The sequence below is a fragment of the Sinocyclocheilus grahami genome, unplaced genomic scaffold, assembly GCF_001515645.1.
Source record: "Sinocyclocheilus grahami isolate Dianchi unplaced genomic scaffold, SAMN03320097.WGS_v1.1 scaffold163.1, whole genome shotgun sequence".
NCBI classification, from domain to species: domain Eukaryota; kingdom Metazoa; phylum Chordata; class Actinopteri; order Cypriniformes; family Cyprinidae; genus Sinocyclocheilus; species Sinocyclocheilus grahami.
The window spans coordinates 420,518-438,347 of record NW_015505342.1 but is presented as its reverse complement, the minus strand read 5'-3'; the positions used below and the strand labels follow the sequence as shown (position 1 = coordinate 438,347).

The 17,830-nt window shown below is 39.1% G+C and overlaps 2 protein-coding genes and 1 pseudogene across 2 annotated transcripts; 2 read left to right on the top strand and 1 right to left on the bottom strand.

Moving 5' to 3' along the window:
* Positions 1-3,204: 3,204 nt before the first annotated feature.
* On the top strand, positions 3,205-8,469 carry LOC107593081 (transmembrane and immunoglobulin domain-containing protein 1-like). Its single transcript, XM_016282664.1, has 4 exons — positions 3,205-3,241; positions 7,399-7,728; positions 7,925-8,227; positions 8,318-8,469. The coding sequence occupies exons 1-4, from the start codon at positions 3,205-3,207 to the stop codon at positions 8,467-8,469; spliced, it is 822 nt and encodes a 273-aa protein (XP_016138150.1).
* Positions 8,470-9,753: 1,284 nt separating this feature from the next.
* LOC107593080 (SLAM family member 9-like) lies at positions 9,754-11,364 on the top strand. The gene is made up of 3 exons (XM_016282663.1): positions 9,754-9,937; positions 10,849-11,139; positions 11,219-11,364. Exons 1-3 carry the CDS (start codon positions 9,754-9,756, stop codon positions 11,362-11,364), a joined length of 621 nt encoding a protein of 206 aa, XP_016138149.1.
* A 1,454-nt stretch (positions 11,365-12,818) lies between these two features.
* Positions 12,819-14,420, bottom strand: LOC107593039 (beta-crystallin S-like; annotated as a pseudogene).
* Positions 14,421-17,830: the final 3,410 nt, after the last annotated feature.

Below are 17,830 nucleotides of genomic sequence, written 5' to 3'. Positions count from 1 at the left end.
GATGTCATTAGTGTGCACCATCTTGAAAAGCTCTGAGTAATGAACTTTTTTAAGATACAGTTGATGGAAAAGCCTCGGTGCTTCGCAAAGCTTAATTTTTCCATCATTAAAAAACAGGCAGGAAGGCTAGGAACAATACGGGTAGACAATACACACCACGAGCACAACTGGCGAAAAATGAATGAGAATGAATGAGAATCAGAATGAATGAATGAGTCAGAATGAGTTTTTTTTATTGCCAGGAATGTTTACACATACGAGGAATTTGTTTTCATGACAGAAGCTCCACAGTGTAACAGAATGACAGTGACAGAACAAAAACACAGATAATAAAAAATAGAAATATAGAACAAGTAACTAAGGAATAAAAATATACAAATCGACAATTGTATGTACAAGTATATAACAATAGACAGTTGTATGTACAGGTATATTATGTGCAAATTGAAATGTAGAGTGTGTGTGTTAGATAAATAAGTGTATGAGTGAATAAATAGTGTGTGTTCCACAGTTATTGTCAAGTGTTCATGAGATGGATGGCCTGAGGGAAGAAACTGTTCCTGTGTCTGGTCGTTCTGGTGCTCAGAGCTCTGTAGCGTCGACCAGATGGCAACAGTTCAAAGAGGGAGTGTGCTGGATGTGAGGGGTCCAGAGTGATTCTGCCAGCCCTTTTGCTCACTCTGGACGAGTACAGTTCTTGGAGAGAAGGGAGGGTTGTACCAATGATTCGCTCAGCAGTCCGGACTACCCTCTGAAGTCTTCTGAGGTCAGACTTGGTAGCTGAGCTGAACCAGACAGTTATTGAAGTGCAGAGGACAGATTCAATAATGGCGGAGTAGAACGGTTTCAGCAGCTCCTGTGGCAGGTTGAACTTCCTCAGCTGGCGAAGGAAGTACAACCTCTGCTGGGCCTTTTTCACAATGGAGTCAATGTGAGTGTCCCACTTCAGGTCCTGAGAGATTGTGGTGCCCAGGAACCTGAATGACTCCACTGCAGTCACAGTGCTGTCCATGATGGTGAGTGGGGGGAGTGCAGAGGGGTTTCTCCTGAAGTCCACGGTCATCTCCACAGTTTTGAGCGTGTTGAGCGCCAGGTTGTTGAGACTGCACCAGACAGCCAGCTGCTCGACCTCCTGTCTGTAAGCAGACTCGTCACCGTCCTGAATGAGGCCGATGAGTGTGGTGTTGTCTGCAAACTTCAGGAGTTGACAGAGGGGTCTTTAGATGTGCAGTCGTTGGTGTACAAAAACAGATCAGTCCAGGACTGCAGACACCAGGAGAATAAATAGGGAAACAAACGAGGAGGGTAACGAGGGAGACACAGGTGGAGCAACTTAAACAATGAGGTAACAAGGTGGGCGGGGTCAGACAATAGACAGGAGAGAGAGCACATGGCACCAAACGAACACAAGCCATGTGCTCACAGAAAAATGGTGTCATCTGGTGGCCATCCTAGGCACACCAGCTGAAGACTGTGACATAAGCCCTCCATTAAGGAGCGGATTCCAGACGCTCCAACAAAAGTCAAAGAAATCCCAGAGGGAGGCAGAACGGAGGTGGATAAGGGGGAGGGATGGTGGGCCAGGCCCGCAGAGTGGAAGAGGTCCTGGGCACCGAGGAGGCCAGGGCGAGGCCAGCAGGGCAGGAGGCCAGGGCGGAGTGCAAGCCCACCAAGGTGGAGCCGGAGGGACAGACCAGCAAGGCTCAGGCCAAACAGGAACCCCGCCAGACCACCAGGGTGGGACCGGCGGGACCGACCAATGAGGCTCCGGCCGAACAGCAACCCCGGCGGGTGACCAGGGCGGAGCCGGGAGCTTGGCAGGCAGCAAAGGCAGATCGATGACCGCCTCAGCGGAGTTAACAAGGTAGATGAACCCCCTAGTGGCTCAGGCAGGACTGCAATGAAGAGCACAGAAGTTATTAACAGTCTTGATGGCCGTAATAGGACCTGCAGACAGTTCAGCAACAGTCTCCTTGGCTGGGACAAGACAGACTGAGAGTTCAGGAGTGGGCGCCACCACCCAGAGAGGAGCTGAAGTGGATGCTGCCACCTCAGGAGGTTCTGTAGCAAAAGTCGCCACCTCGGGGGGCTCAAGAGTGGACTCTGAGGGCTCCCGGACTGGAGCTGGTTCTAGAGTGGACTCTGAGGCAGCCAATTCCCGCAGAACAGCCATGAGGTGAAAGGCAAAGACGGCCTTTTTGATTTTGGCAGCAGCAGTGAAATTGGGCAGCTCTGTGGTGACCTCTGAGACCACCGGAGTCAAGTCCCCCAGGACCACCAGACTTGGGACCACCAGAGTCAGGTCCCCCAGGACAACCAGACTTGGGACCACTGGAGAGATGCCAGCTGCTCGCACGGACATCAGTTGTGGGTCCGTCAAACTGAACATCAGCTTCAAACGCCCTGGGCCCACCTTTCTGACTTCATGCGGCACGTTCATAATACCCAAGAACACTGAAGTGGTATCCATGACTGCTGAAGACTCTGGTGTGGAGGCCATGATGGCTGGAGACTCTGGACTGGCGGCCATCCTGTGAAGAGACTCTGGACTTGCGGTAATTTTGTAGTGGGGCTCTGGGCTGGTAGCCATCTTATGAAGAGCCTCTGGTGTGGCGGCCATGTTGTGAAAACGCACCCCATGAGAAGGCACCTCTCTTTGCACTTCTGACTGCCTTCCACTGCGGATGAGGTACTCCACAAACCCCTCAAAAGATAAATGTTTGCAACCCAACATCCTCCAGTGACTAATGGGCTCATCAAGGGCATAGTTAAATAAGTATTTTAGAGCGGAGTCATTGTAGCCCAGCCCCTCTGCAGCATTCTTAAACTCCAGGGCAAACTCCCTCAGATCAGTATCTCATTGACGGAGTGAGCTCAAGGCATTGAGCTGGAGCATGCGCTGGTAGAGGGGGCTAGAGAAAGTGGAGACAGGTGGATGGCGCAAGCCCTTCTTCCGCTGAGTCCTCATTATGGCTGATCCGTTCTGTCACGGTGCGTGTGGCGAGATGAGGCAAGGACTCAAGTTGCAGGAAGAATGGTCTTTCTTTAATAAAACGAAACAAAAACAAACAAAAATAACCCAGAGGGGGAAAACCAGGCAGGCAGGCTAGGAAAAACAATACAGGTAGACATAATACACACCACAAGCACAACTGACGAAAAACAACAGATCAGCCCAGTACTGTAGACACCAGGAGAATAAATATGGAAACAGACGAGGAGAGTAATGAGGGAGACACAGGTGGAGCAACTTAAACAATAATGAGGTAACAAGATGGGCGGGGTCAGACTATAGACAGGAGAGAGCACATGACACCAAACAAACACAGCACAAGCCATGTGCTCACAGAAAAACAGTGTCATCTGGTGGCCATCCTGGGCACACCAGCTGAAGACAGTGACAATATTAAAATAATATGAATTAACAGCAGTACCATTAAATTATTCATTTACGCCAGATCAGATCATTCGGTTGAGATGACAGTATTTATTCATTACTTTGTTCAAAAGCTTGTGAACTCAAACCGAATGCCTTAAAAAGTTTAAAAACAACAATGATACTCACCCTCTATTGATTTAATTTATTTTTTATTCATTTGTTTGATATTTTCCAGCTCGTCTGCCCATTCCTGTCATCACCAGAGACTCTTCAAACTGTTCATCCTCATCATCAGGATCATCACAGCAGAACTGTTCACTGCTGTGTTTAGTGTTGAATGTGAGTCATGTGACTCTCTCCTAGTACAAAGGAAACAGTTTATTGTCCAGCATCAGTGTGTCTGATCTCAGCATCAGTCTCTCTCTACCTCTGGAGGTGGAATATCAGGATAACAACACCTACAACTGTGTGCTCAACAATCCCATCAGCAACCAGACCACACATCTGGACATCCTATCACATCTATGCAGATGATACCCAGCTCTATTTACCATTAGACTATGGTAGTGATTCTGTTTCTCCCCTGCTAGCATGTTTAAAGGATATTAAAGATTGGATGGATGAAAACTTTCTTCAGTTGAATGAAAACAAGACAGAGGTTATCCTGTTTGGCTCCAAACCGCAGATTATAATGCTTTCTTGGGGCATCTTCAGTTAAATAATCACTCCTATGTTAAAAATCTGGGGGTCATCTTTGATTGAGATCTGAAGTTTGACAAACAAATAAATTCAATGGTCAGGGCCAGCGAATACATTTTTCATATAAAGAATATTGCGTTGCATATATCTTGCTTCTCTAAAGACACTTGAAAACTAAAGCATGACTTTAATGATTCTTCTTTGTGTAACTTGCTTGTCATTCAGTAGGACTGAATGGAGTCCGTTTGAACTGAGCATCGAAAACTGAAGGTTGTTTGTTTGAATCCCAGTAGATTGTTGAAGGGTTTCCTGGAAATCATTTTACGTGAATCTGCATCCCTGTGATCATGAAAATAAAAGAAAATGATTCTGGAGCCAGGGGCGTAAATTTCGTCTAGCAGTAAGGGGGGACAATAAACATAAAATTTCTCAAGAGCAATTTTTGAAGGGGACACAAATAATACAACTACAATTATACTGGTAAGGATATGTATACACAAAGGAATGGCTTACTTCTATTAGTGCAGCAGGGAGGCCGTGCCAAAATAGACAACTTAAAGCTGTTGTGGTCGCGCCGTGACAGCGCTCGTGTTCGTTGTAGACATTACTATCCGTCACAGTGTTGCCAAGTCCATGGTTTTCCTGTGGAATTGGGCTACTTTTTATCTGTTGCCGTGGGTTGAAGCAACCCCAATAATGTGTATTTTAGCCCCCGGAATGCAATTTTTACCAGGGGACCCCTTGAAAAGTGGATAGTTTGGGCTAGTTTTGAGTAGCAATTGGGTGGGTTTTGTTATGAAAACCTGGCAACACTTTCCTTCAAGCAGGTAACGTTATTATTGCTAACATAGCGGACTCATCGAAAAATACATTGGCATCATCTGTATTAAAGAGAAAATAATCACTTGATCCGTTGTTTAAGTGAATAAAATAGCCTTGACAGCCTTACTTACTGGAGTTCCACAACTATTGTTCTTTCTCACCAGACTTGTGTGTGTATGTGTGTGGGTGATGTAAAAGAGGAAAGCAGGCATTTGGACCAAAGCACTGTGAGGCAAGGGAGGGGGAGACTCAGAATATTTCTAAACTTAAAACACATTTTTACCCCGTTTGTGTTGTTTTGTACATTTGACTTAACACAGTGCCATCTACTGGTTTCTTCTTAAAGGGGTCATATGATGCGTTTTCAATTTTTCCTTTTTGGAGTGTTACAAGTTCTTGGTGCATAAAGAAGATCTGTAAAGTTGCAAAGATTAAAGTCTCAAATTCAAAGAGATATTCTTTATAAAAATTAAGAGTCAGCCACACCTATCTAAAACGGCTCGTTCTAACACACCCCAACATACCTACGTCACTCTGTGGGAAGATTTGCATAACGCCACCCAAATGTTCACGCAAAGAAAGAAGGCGTAACTTTTATTCTTGCTGTAGTTTTCTTGTTTCTGCTGCCATGTCGTAAAGACGCTGTGTGCTTCATTGTGAAAGCGAAACTACTTTGTTTGGTCTTCCAAAAGAGGACGATATCTGCTTCGTCATGCCTGGAGCTGATCCGTGCTGGTCGATGAGGAAATACTACAACTTTGCTCTGTCGATCGCCGGATTGGCTTTTAACAGTGGACGAAGCGGAGTCCAGCCCGGAGTCGTTACATGTCCTTCCGGACACTCCTTCGTCGTAATCGCTGGCCGCCCCGTTCTCAAGCCCGTGCCTCTGCTCACTCTAACCCTCCCGCCGTTCCTCACGCTAGCCTCCGGCCTCTGCTCACTGTAGGCCGCCGCCGCCGCTCACTTTAACCCTCCGGCCGTTCCTCACTCTAGCCGCCGACCTCTGCTCACTGTAGGCAGCCGTGTGTGACGCTGTTTCGTTGTGAAAAAGCGAAACTACTTTGTTTGGCCTTCCAAAAATGGACACGACTAGAAATCAGTGGTTAAGTTGTATTTACAACACTGTTCCAGAACACTTCAACCCAAATATTGGGATGTGTGCAGCACATTTTATGGAGGACTGTTTCCTGATCCTGGGAGAGTAGACTACAATGCCGGCTGTTCTGACTCAAAGACTGTAAGTACACCTTTTATATTTAAAGAGTTTTTATATTTTATATATTTAAAGCCAGTTTTTTGGGGCAGTGTAGAGTAGGGCTTGTTGTTTGTCATTTATCTGATCACAAATGCAGACATGGTTTTATGTTTACGCGGCGCGATGCAATGCAACACGTAAAAAGACAGTATAAGTCATTATAATCCTTAATTATGTCCCCACTGGATGCAACGAATGCCTCGTTTATAATGGGTTTTCATGTTTTTGTCTCATCGCTTCGGACTGAGAGGGCATCATCACAATATGGCAAGGGGCGTAACATTTCCATCACATGCTTGAGGTATTCGGCCAATCACAACGCACTGGATAGCTGGCCAATCACAGCACACCTCGCTTTTTCAGACGATGAGCTTTGTAAAAATCTACGCGTTTCAGAAGGCGGGGCATAGAGGAGAAACAATAATGTACAGTATGTGGAATATAATGTGTTTTTTTAACCTTAAACCGCATAAACACATTTCATTACACCAAATACTGTTCTTTTTAGCAGCATCATATGACCCCTTTAAATAACAGGTACAAATAATTATTGACGAGATTTCTTCAACATTGAAGGTTGTCATTTGTCATTCAGTCAGGGATGTATGAAGCCAGTTGAGACAGTTTAGACTAACTGGACCACGCTAACTAGCCAAAACTAAAAAAAGGAAAACGTTTTTTGTTTGTTTGTTTACTCACCCTCTGGTTAATTGTGTCCACATATTCACACATAGCTAATAACTAACCAAAACATTTTTGTTTTGCTGGTATGGAATGTAACCTGTACCTAGAAATATGTAACAGATATTTAGCCACAATAACATGATGCGGGCAAGTAGTTCTTCTTACTGAAGAGCGTTTCTTCATTAGACTTCCTCTATTATCTCATGCAGTAGAAAAATGTTTTGCGCAATTATTTTCTTCTATTTCTGCCACCTGGTTGGTAAGTTCAAATATTGTTTTATGGCTTCAGGTTCATTATGGTCAGTTGATTAGATTTATAGGCTATTAACAGTTATTTCAAGAGATTCTGTCATCATTTACTCACCCTTTTGTCGTTCCCAACCTGTATGACTTTTTTTCTTCTGTGGAACTCAGATGATGTTTGGCTTGTTTTAGACCTAACTGGCTTTTAATGTATAGACAAAAGCAGCCCGATTAGGGTTAGTAAATGATGACAGGATTGTCATTTCTGGATGAACCCTTAAATCTAGCTATTTTGGTGTGTTTTGTTCTGATACAGATGCAGGGAAGACAGTGTCAGTGATGGAGGGAGAGTCTGTCACTCTACACACTGATATACACAGATATGATGCTAAATTTGACAGATATTATATGGATTATATGGAGTGGAGTAGGTTTAGACCTGAAGAATCTCGTAATGTTAGAATCATTCAGCTTGATGTGAAGACAGGTGATATTAGATATTATTATGATGAGAGATTCAGAGACAGACTACAGATGAACAATCAAACTGGATCTCTGACCATCAGGAACATCAGAACCACAGACTCTGGACTTTATCAAATGTACAATACATTCTCAGTAGAGTCATTCAATGTTACAGTCTATGGTGAGTAGGTGAATTTAATGTGCTCTTACCTCATAAATCATTTAAAATCTCTTATATATCCCAATAAGTTGTAAGAATATTAACTGACAGTATGCCACTGATACTTTTGATAGAGCTTAAATGAATTTATCCTAGAATATTTAGTAAAATTAATCAAGTAGACATTTATTTCACATGATTCTCTCATGTTTTCCAGCTCGTCTTCCCATTCCTGTCATCACCAGAGACTCTTCAAACTGTTCATCCTCATCATCAGGATCATCACAGCAGAACTGTTCACTGCTGTGTTCAGTGGTGAATGTGGGTCATGTGACTCTCTCCTGGTACAAAGGAAACAGTTTATTGTCCAGCATCAGTGTGTCTGATCTCAGCATCAGTCTCTCTCTACCTCTGGAGGTGGATTATCAGGATAACAACACCTACAGCTGTGTGCTCAACAATTCCATCAGCAACCAGACCACACATCTGGACATCAGTGGACTCTGTCAGACATGTGCAGGTACATCGATGTGGATATTAATATTATTTTAAAAATAATAAATGTTTGTCAAATGCAGGTTCTCAATAAAACGTATTTTTCTACCTTCAGATCGAGTCCACTGTTGCGGTTTCACTGAAGCTGTGATTCGATTGGTCATCTCTGCTGTGGTGGGCGTGGCTACTGTTGCCATAGTATTTTATGACATCAGATCCAGAAGAGCTGAAGCAAAAAGCAAACATGAGGACATAGACTCCATTTAATTTTCCATTAATTTAATTTATTCTTCTGAAAATCTAAAAAAAAAAAAAACATGCAGAAAAATTTCAGTGTGATAATGTTAAAAAGGCTTTGCTAAACTATAATTTCTTCCTCCAAACTAATGTGCTAAAGTTCTGTTTTCTTGGTCTTTTTTTCCAATAATATTGTGCAATATTAAAAGTGCATAAAAATTAAATTTAAATGTACTTTATTAAAATGTATATTACATTATTATAACTTTTAAATGAGTGTTATTAACCTGGAATTCAATTAATCAATCCTGTTGAATAAATGGACAGAAGTTTCAATTTTGGGTGAAAAATGTTACTTTAAGAAAGGTATAGTTGAAAGTTTATTACTCTTTAATCCTTGCTGCACAAAATGTTTAATTAAAATTCAATCAATGTTCAGTCTAAACTTAAAGATCATGACTGCAAAAACACTGTTTCTGCTGGGAATGATGAAAGAGGAAATTATGGTGAAAGAGCAACATTAATAGTTCAGTTAGAGTGAAAGGAGAAGAAGTCTTGAAAGTAGCGTTATAATAACCCACACTCGGTTAACATCTATATGACCCCATATGGAATAAATTAAATCAGGGGTCCAGAAACCTCAGCAATGCCCGTGTATTCAGAATTAAATGCAGTGGTGCTCAGTTCTGCATTTGCACGACTACATCCCTCACCTGCATTATTACGTTCACAGAAAACTGTCAAAACATTGGTCATCCAAATGCTGAAGAACATGCCTCAAACATGTGCTGTTGTCTTAAACATTTGGCTGTTAGTGGGTACGTTTTTATGCCTTTTTAAGTCTTGCTGTTTTTCTTTTAAGTACCGTACTTATATTTTTATAGTAATTTTATGATTTTGTAACTATCTGAACTTTTCAAAGTGTCAAAATATAGACTCATAATATTAATAATAAAAAATACTGCATATTTACAATGTATATTTTATATTTATAATGTATATTATTTTAATGTTGTAGTCTAATGATCATTGAGTTATTATTGAATGAGAAAACAAAAATTAGGAATCAGTTCTGCATATTGGTATCAAGAAGTAATAAAGAGCAGCGTTTGTTGAGCACAGCATTGACTAACCTGGGAATGGCTTCTTGAATGTTCTCCAGGTGTGTTTGGTCCTCAGACAGGTGGAACGGAGACGGTATCAGTGATGGAGGGAGACTCAGTCACTCTACACTCTGAACATACTGAAATGCTGACAGATGATCACATATGGTGGACTTTTAGGCCTGACAGTTTGAACATTTGTGTAGGTCAAATGATTAATCGAGTTGTCTCTTTTCCTGATGGTAATGAGATATTCAGAGACAGACTCCATTTGGACAATAAAACCGCATCTCTGACCATCAAAAACATCACAACTGCACATGATGGATTTTATGAAGTAAACATCAGCCGTGCCAACAAAGTGTTTAACAAGATTTTTATTGTTAAAGTTTACGGTGAGCACTTCAGTTTTATTTGCGCTCCTCTCCAGATGAACACAGTCAGTCTTGAAATTTTTCATATGTCAAAATTAAAATTTAAAGACTAACATTTGAGTGATGACATGTGATAACAAAACTTGTCATTGGTTCTCAAACTTATTTAGGTCTACAGAGAGAGAAAAAGTAACATATATTGAATATGCAAATTTCTTTTGGTTTTGGTTTAAAACAATCTGTTTTACTACTGACAACTAAATGTGAATCTGTCTATCATTTTGCCTACAAAAAAATGTATTTATTGCGTATACAGGCCTACATCATACATCAAAGAGATGTCTATTTGACGCCTCCATTTACATCTGCAAGACATCTTTTTTAGAGTGTTTGCTCATCTGTAATACGTCTATAGGACGTTTCCAATCAGATGTCGAATAGACGTTTAGAAGATGTCTTGAAGATGTTTATGTTTATTAGAATGTATGTAAAACTGACATCTTAAAGACATCTATCAGATGTTTGTACACAGCAGATGCTTTCCAGATGAATCTTTAACAGACATCTTGACTGTACAGTCAATGTACTTCAGTTTTTTATATAAAAAAAACAACAACACTTAAATTAGCCTAGGATGTTAATTATGTTGAAAGTGCAATTTTACAGTATACCAAGTTTTTATGAAATAATTCCGCTAATTGCGTCATGCAAGATGGTGCCATCACGTTGTATGAAATGACTGTCAGTTGTTTGAACTGATATACAAAAATAAAAGAAAAATTTTAATTTTTGTATTACTATTTTTTGTATAAATTTTTATTACTTTATTACTAAATTGTATTAATTTATTACTATCGTGTTTTTTATAATATCATGCTGCATATTATTCTAACACCTAGGCTTTAATGCATGAACATGTCTTTATACTATAGAAAGGGAATTGTCATATTTGGCGGTCCCAGTCATTACATTACGTTTTTCTTTGTCATCAAGCTCAAAATGTGTGCTGCTGTGTTCAGTGATAAATGTGAATGATGTGACTCTCTCCTGGTACAAAGGAAACAGTTTATTGTCCAGCATCAGTGTGTCTGGACCCATCAGCCGAGTTTCTCTGCCTCTGGAGATCAAGTGTCTGGATGAATCCTACAGCTGTGTGTTGAACAATCCCATCAGCAATCAAACTAAACCTCTCAACAGCACTGAACTCTGTCAACCATGTCCAGGTACATCATTAGCAGTACGCTTCTAACACTAGTATTTTATCCGTACATTGGATCAGTTTTCTTCTGTTTCTGTCCTCAGAACGCGTCCACTGTTGCGGTTTCACTGAAGCTGTGATTCGATTGGTCATCTCTGCTGTGGTAGCCGTGGCTACGGTTATCATAGTGGTTTATGATATTAGATCAAGAAGAACTGAACAAAAGCTCAAAGGAAACATACGAATATAGACTCACATTCTTTTCTTTAAGTTCTGAAAGTTAAAAAAAAAATGTGCCGAAAACATTTCTGTGTGATAATGCTTACATACTTTGCTAAACTATTATTTCTTCCTCTAAACTAATGTGCTTAAGTTCTACTTTCTTGGTCTTTTTCCTAATAAAGTTGCGCTATATAAAGTCTGCTATTGTTTAAGATTCTGCCCTGTTTTAGCTAGAGACTGAGCAACTTTAAATGTATAAATCATTTACGATATTTAATAATAATAATAATAATAATAATAATAAATGTTTAAAAAAATCATAGTTAGAGCCAATATTAACAAACCAACAATCGATTAAGTTGAAAAAGGTTGGATATCGGTTAAAAAAAAACTTTGATTATCGGTTATATCGACAAGATTATTTGTCTATACTGTATCTAGCTTTGCCCATAATGATGCTTGGAAATGCGATGTTCATGTAATTTTACATTTCACAGAAATGTGAATACTGTAAAATGGAAACTGTGGCTAACACACACACACACACACACACACACACACACACACACACAAAGAAACAAGAAGTGAAGATATGTGAGAAAAAGTGTCAAACCTTTTGAACTTATCGACATGAGAATCTTCATCAGAGATGTTCATTTCTGCTGCTGCCTTTCTATGGAGTTTAGTCACAACAAAAAGATCATTTAAAAAATAAATAATACATTTTTGCAGAAAAATGGCCAAAACAATTATGACTCAACCGTTGATGAATATGGTTGACATGGTTGTTTTGTTCTAACAGATGTTGGTTGGTAAGACGCTTAAGCAAGCATCTTTCAAGGCTATTATTTCTTGCATTTTTATAGAATAAAATGTACCAAAAATAAAAATGGTAAGCTAGCCCATACATAATATACATAACTTCAGATGTTTCATTTAGCTGTCACATTACCCTTGGCATATGCCATGTTGACTATTACTTTGAAACCCATTTTTAGGATACAAATGTCTAATAGTGTCAAATTTTAAATTAGTGAAATAAATTTTTTTTGACTTCATAGGACTGATTAATATAGGCCTATATATTGTTCTAAAGTAACTGCAAGTTGATTTTGGAATACAAAATTGCATCAGTATCTTTCACATTTATTACTTTATAACTATGGAAAGACCTCATAAACTCCACCTGCCCACTAGAGGGCAGAAAATACTTAAAAGCTTCTGACGCCGAGAGGTGATGAATTTTGGACAGGGTTCGGCAACCTGCATACCAAAAGGTATCCATTGAGGGAGTAAGATTAATACAATTATAGTTGTTTATTTTAAAAGTATTACAATTTTTAACACCTGATATTGCAGATGCCTTTAGCGGTATAATCATATTTTTTATTCAGTTATGAGATATACTGTATAGGAAGTATGTGGTTTCCAAAGTCAAAAGGCCTAGTGATCACACGTTTGAAAAAAGAGACAACGGTTTCATTTGCAACCACACGTTTATTGATTCGGTAAAGGTGTTTCGGTGCTGTTGTGGTTGGGGCGGTTTGGAGGTAAAGGAGGACTGCAGATGGATGGATTTACAGGCCAAACGTCACTCCATCAGTTGTTTGACGGACTGAACCGTGGGGCAGACGGTGCCCCAGTCCACAGGCTTATGGTACTCCCCCTTCTCCAGTAGGTACTGGCGCCCCCTGTAGTTTGGGTGTTCGTAGACGATCCAGATCCCATCAAGCACCTTACAGGAGAGGACCTCGCATGTCCGAAAGCGCTCCACCACGGATGGACAATCCTCAGTGGTCTCGTACACCTGGCCCGTGAAATCTCCCTTGTCATAGAGTTGGATCTTGTACTCAGAACCACTTACCTGGAGAGGAATGAACACCTTTTGCGCACTACATAATATTTTGCATCCATGTGGGTGACTTACAAAGTGGATCATCTTGCAGGAGCAGAGGCGGTCGTTCAGACCCATCCAGCATTGGTAATCCGGATACTTGCCCCGTGTCAGAACATACTGGTAGCCCATGAAGTTGGGCCTTTCGTAGATCACCCAGGTCCCGCTGTCCACACGGATGGAGGTACACCGGTTCAGGTAGGCATGGAAGTCCGAACAGTCGCTGTCGCACTCATACGAGGAAGTTCTTGTCCTCGTAGAAAATGATCTGCACAAATGTGACGGTGGAATTTTATTTCACCCTATATTATTTTAATAAACTACCTCTGGTTACATTACAGGTCTATTAAATATATTATATTATATTATATCTAACAATAATATAACATATTTATAATTATAATTATTAAATTATATATTTAAATGCTATATAAAAATTAAAATGCCAAAAAATCAAATAAATAAAAATATTAAATGTATAAATTATAAATATTTAAATTAAATATAAATTACAAATAAAAATTATTTATTACAATGCTGTTAAAAATAAACAAACAATATATAAATACAATATATGAACTTAATTATAATTGTATATATTCCCCAATCTATATATAAATAAATGTGTATTTAAAATGTATGTATGTATGTATATATCAAGCGTAGCATTAGTTCTGGCAGGTCACGTCAGTCAAGCTTGCATCAGCTGACTCTCAGCTGATCCACGTCTACCTTTAGGAATATGACACCTATCACTACTTCCTTATATAAAGTCCATTCAGTATTTTTCAGCAGCCTATCACTTTGCACAGTAGTTAATTACCCTACTCCATCCCCAGCTCCTCCTTTTGTCCACAGTTAGGACTTGGCATTCTGATATTCCTTGTTGAGTCAGACTCTTTTATCCTGAATTGTGTGTTACACTAAATCATTAAGAACATAAATTATATCTGCTCTGTTCTGTGTACCCTAATTTAATTGCAATTGAATAAAAAATAAAATGTAAATTAAAGACAATCTTTTATGTCCAACCATTTCAAAATGGCTCTGTTGTCTATCACTAATCGGTCATAAATGGCTGCTAATAAATGATCAATAATCGGAGCAGTGTGTCCTGATCACCTTCGTACTCATCCGGCCCATTCTGCAGAGGTTCGGCTGGCTGCGGTGCCTGTGGAAGGGGTAGAGTTGTGGAGCTCTCTCAGACATCTCTCTGTAAAGAGGACATTCGCTTTGTCATGAAAGATCCAAGAAGCCAGATCCAAAAATTGAGTCAGTGCTTTCTAGAAAAAGACAGGTGGATTATGGGATATAGAGATGGCACAGTGTGCATGGGCTTGTTTGGATGTGTGTTTATTCAGCTGTGTTGGTAGGTACACACACACCTCCACACGCACTTGTATTAAAAATTATTGGTCAATAGAAGTGGATAACCAACTTCCTGTATGCAAAGTATTGAAAATCCAGGTTACACAATAGCCTGTAGTATGAACACAGAAACATGTGTGCATACACTTGCAAATGTGCAAACACGCACGCTCAGATACACACAAAAATGCCATTCCTGGCTGCAAGCAAAAATCTCTGCCAAATTTCAGGGATCAGATGAGCTTATATGGCTTCAGTGTGACCTACTTCCACCCAAAAACACACAAAAAGTTAACTTTTCTTAATTATTTGCTTAATATGCTTATGTAATACATATTCTTTACGACTAACAAAAATGCTTACGACAGCTAGCGAATTTAGTAAATGCTCCTAGAGACTGTAGTAAATATAAATATACAATTTGAGCATAAAACCTTTATAGCTAAAATTGTCCACAGAAAGCAAAAACAGCGCTCGGAATGAACAAGAAACTGGTAAGAGTTTTAAAACAGAGAAAACAAGTTATTTAGAGCTAAATATGCTAGCTAGCTAGTTAAAGGAAAGTAATTAGGATTTAGGATTAATTCAACATAAATTAACATTCATGAAAAAAACATCTGTTAAGATTCTAAGTGTGTGACACTTTGCTATCCCATAAAGCCACAGGAGCTGAGGAAAAATACATAATAGCACAGAGCTAATGGCTTCTCTTTTCAAATGTAAGTGCTATAGCCTATAGGCAATAAAGATGTCATTCTTTGTGGTAAAATTGTAGTTTTTGCCGTTGTTATTGGTACAGTATTAGTCAAAGTACAATGCCAACATGATGGATGCTAATTGACATGTCTGCTTACCTAACTTTCTTCCTCAAATTTTGTACATGCTCAAAGTATGCAATACTTCACAAAAAAGAGTGAAACTTTTTTTGTGTGACCTGCAAGTTCACACAAAAAAGTTATGATCACAAGGGAGCTGCGTTCATCTTTTCTTCAAAATATCACTTTAGCGATAGAAATGCTGGCAATTAGCCACAATAACGTAGCATCTCTCATATTTTCTTCAGAAAGCTAAAATATAATATTTTCAATATTACTTGTGTACAATAATATGGAGATCCATTTCCAGGTGAGGAAAGAAGAAAATTAAGGAGAAAATGTTTGGGTCTGCTTTTGACAGCTGTGCTTCTAAGCAGGCTAAGTGGTTCAGAACAGAGTATGTGAGCGGAGCGGTGTAATTTTTAATGGAGCGGATTTAAAAAATATATATATATTTTAATATACGTTATGAACAGAACTGTGATATTTCAAATTCAAACATACTGAAATAATTTTGTTGCTAAATTTAGCAACTTTTCAGACTACCCTAGCAACTTTTTCTTCCAAAAGCATCTAGCAACAAATTGAGCAATTTTAAACATTTATTTGGCAACTTTTAGCAACTTTTGATAAGGACTCAGACAATAAAAAGGCACACATTGTCCATCCAAATTACACAAAAGAGGAAACCACAGATGCCTAGCAGTACACACATCACGAGAATTGAGTTAGCTGCTATTTGCAATTGTTCAATTTAATAATAATAATAATTGAATAAATTGATAATTGAATAATTGTTCATTTATGATACACTTTGTTAGTAGCTTATACCTGCGATTGTTGATCAGTTAGTACACTGTAAGAACAATGGAAAATCTTTCAGGACATTATCCATTATCCATCATCCTTTGTAACCCTGTAACCCGAAAACACAATGCGTAATTTAAAATGCAGGTAAAAAAAACATTATGGAAAATTCTTTCATATTAACAGTAGATCGTGCCTTATTTTTACAGACGTTTCTTAGAGTGTAGCATACTAACTAACTACTAATACACTGCTTAAAGCATAATTGTTGAGAATGTGTAGAGTTTAGTAGCTACTAAAAAAACTTAAATTGTAATCATTTAAAAATGTGTAAGTTTTCAATAATTCAATGTATTTAAAAATACAGTTATTTATATTTTAATATTATATCATGCATATTATTTTAAAAACAAATCTAAATTAGCATATCTAAAATATATTTTTTGCTGAGGTTTGATGATGTGACAATTTTGCGTCGTGATTACGCAATGACGTCATTGAGCAATGACATCACAACGTCATTTAGCAACAAATCGACCTTCCTTTAGCAACTTTCTCTGAAAATTAGTTTGCAATACTGTATATCAGTGAGCGCGGAGTGGAGCGGGAGCGGAAAATGGTGAACCTGGAGCTGAGCGGAGTGATTATTGAATGCTTGGAGCGCGGAGGGAAAATTGCCACTCCACTCTGCTCACATACTCTGGTTCAGAATGGGCTTGTGATTCATATTAACTTACAGTTCGATCTTCGTGTAACATTAATCACCCACATGTGAGCTCCTATAATACATGCACATTTAAAAACTGCTCTGTTAAAGGGTTAGTTCACCCAAAAATGAAAATTAGCTTGTGTTTTACTTACCCTCGAAGCATCTTAGGTGTATGACTTTCTTCTTTCAGAAGAATCCAGTCGGAGTTAAAAATTAAAAATTGTCCTGGCTCTTCCAAGCTCTATCATTGCAGTCAGCGGGTGTTGCAGTTGAACAGTCCACAACTCGTCAAATAAAGCTCGCGCTTTCATAATAAACGTGCCACATACGGCTCCAGGTAAGTAAAACACAAGCTAATTTTCATTTTTGGGTGAACTTTAAGCTTTGGCCTTGCATTTCTCAACATTTTTCTATAACTGAACAAGAGAACCTCACAGAACTCGGGTTGTGGGCATTATTAACAAAGAAAACATAAAAAAACAATGCTAGTCTGCTTATTTTAATGATTGTGCAACATAATTAGTTTTGTACACCATTATCTGTATGAAACCTGTATGAGTAAATTCACTTCCATGTCATTTTTGTTCTGTTACAATCTATTCCAGGCTTAACTGGGACGCTAGTTTTGTGTGTGCTAGTTTTCAAGGCACTGAGGTCTATATAATGAAATGTCTTTGGACAGCTTTGCTCATAACCGAAATAGCTAATCTGGAAATAATAATAATAGCTTTATTAGCACCTGTCATACAGTGTATAAGCCAAATCACTCGATTTAAAAGTTCCATCACAATTTTATTGCCTGTGAAGCCACATGCAAGATCAAACACGTCAAGATCTTTGTCTTTAAGGTGTGAAGTGCTTATGGTTCTTCATTGCAGCTTGAAAATAAATCTATGTAAAC

Coding starts and splice junctions, on each gene's coding strand:
- LOC107593081 (XM_016282664.1), top strand. CDS start 3,205: ATGGAAACAGACGAGGAGAGTAATGAGGGAGACACAG. Junction 3,242..7,398: donor GAGTAATGAGGGAGACACAG/GTGGAGCAACTT, acceptor GTTCTGATACAG/ATGCAGGGAAGACAGTGTCA. Junction 8,228..8,317: donor ACTCTGTCAGACATGTGCAG/GTACATCGATGT, acceptor TTCTACCTTCAG/ATCGAGTCCACTGTTGCGGT.
- LOC107593080 (XM_016282663.1), top strand. CDS start 9,754: ATGATTAATCGAGTTGTCTCTTTTCCTGATGGTAATGAGATATTCAGA. Junction 9,938..10,848: donor TTTTATTGTTAAAGTTTACG/GTGAGCACTTCA, acceptor TTTATACTATAG/AAAGGGAATTGTCATATTTG. Junction 11,140..11,218: donor ACTCTGTCAACCATGTCCAG/GTACATCATTAG, acceptor TTCTGTCCTCAG/AACGCGTCCACTGTTGCGGT.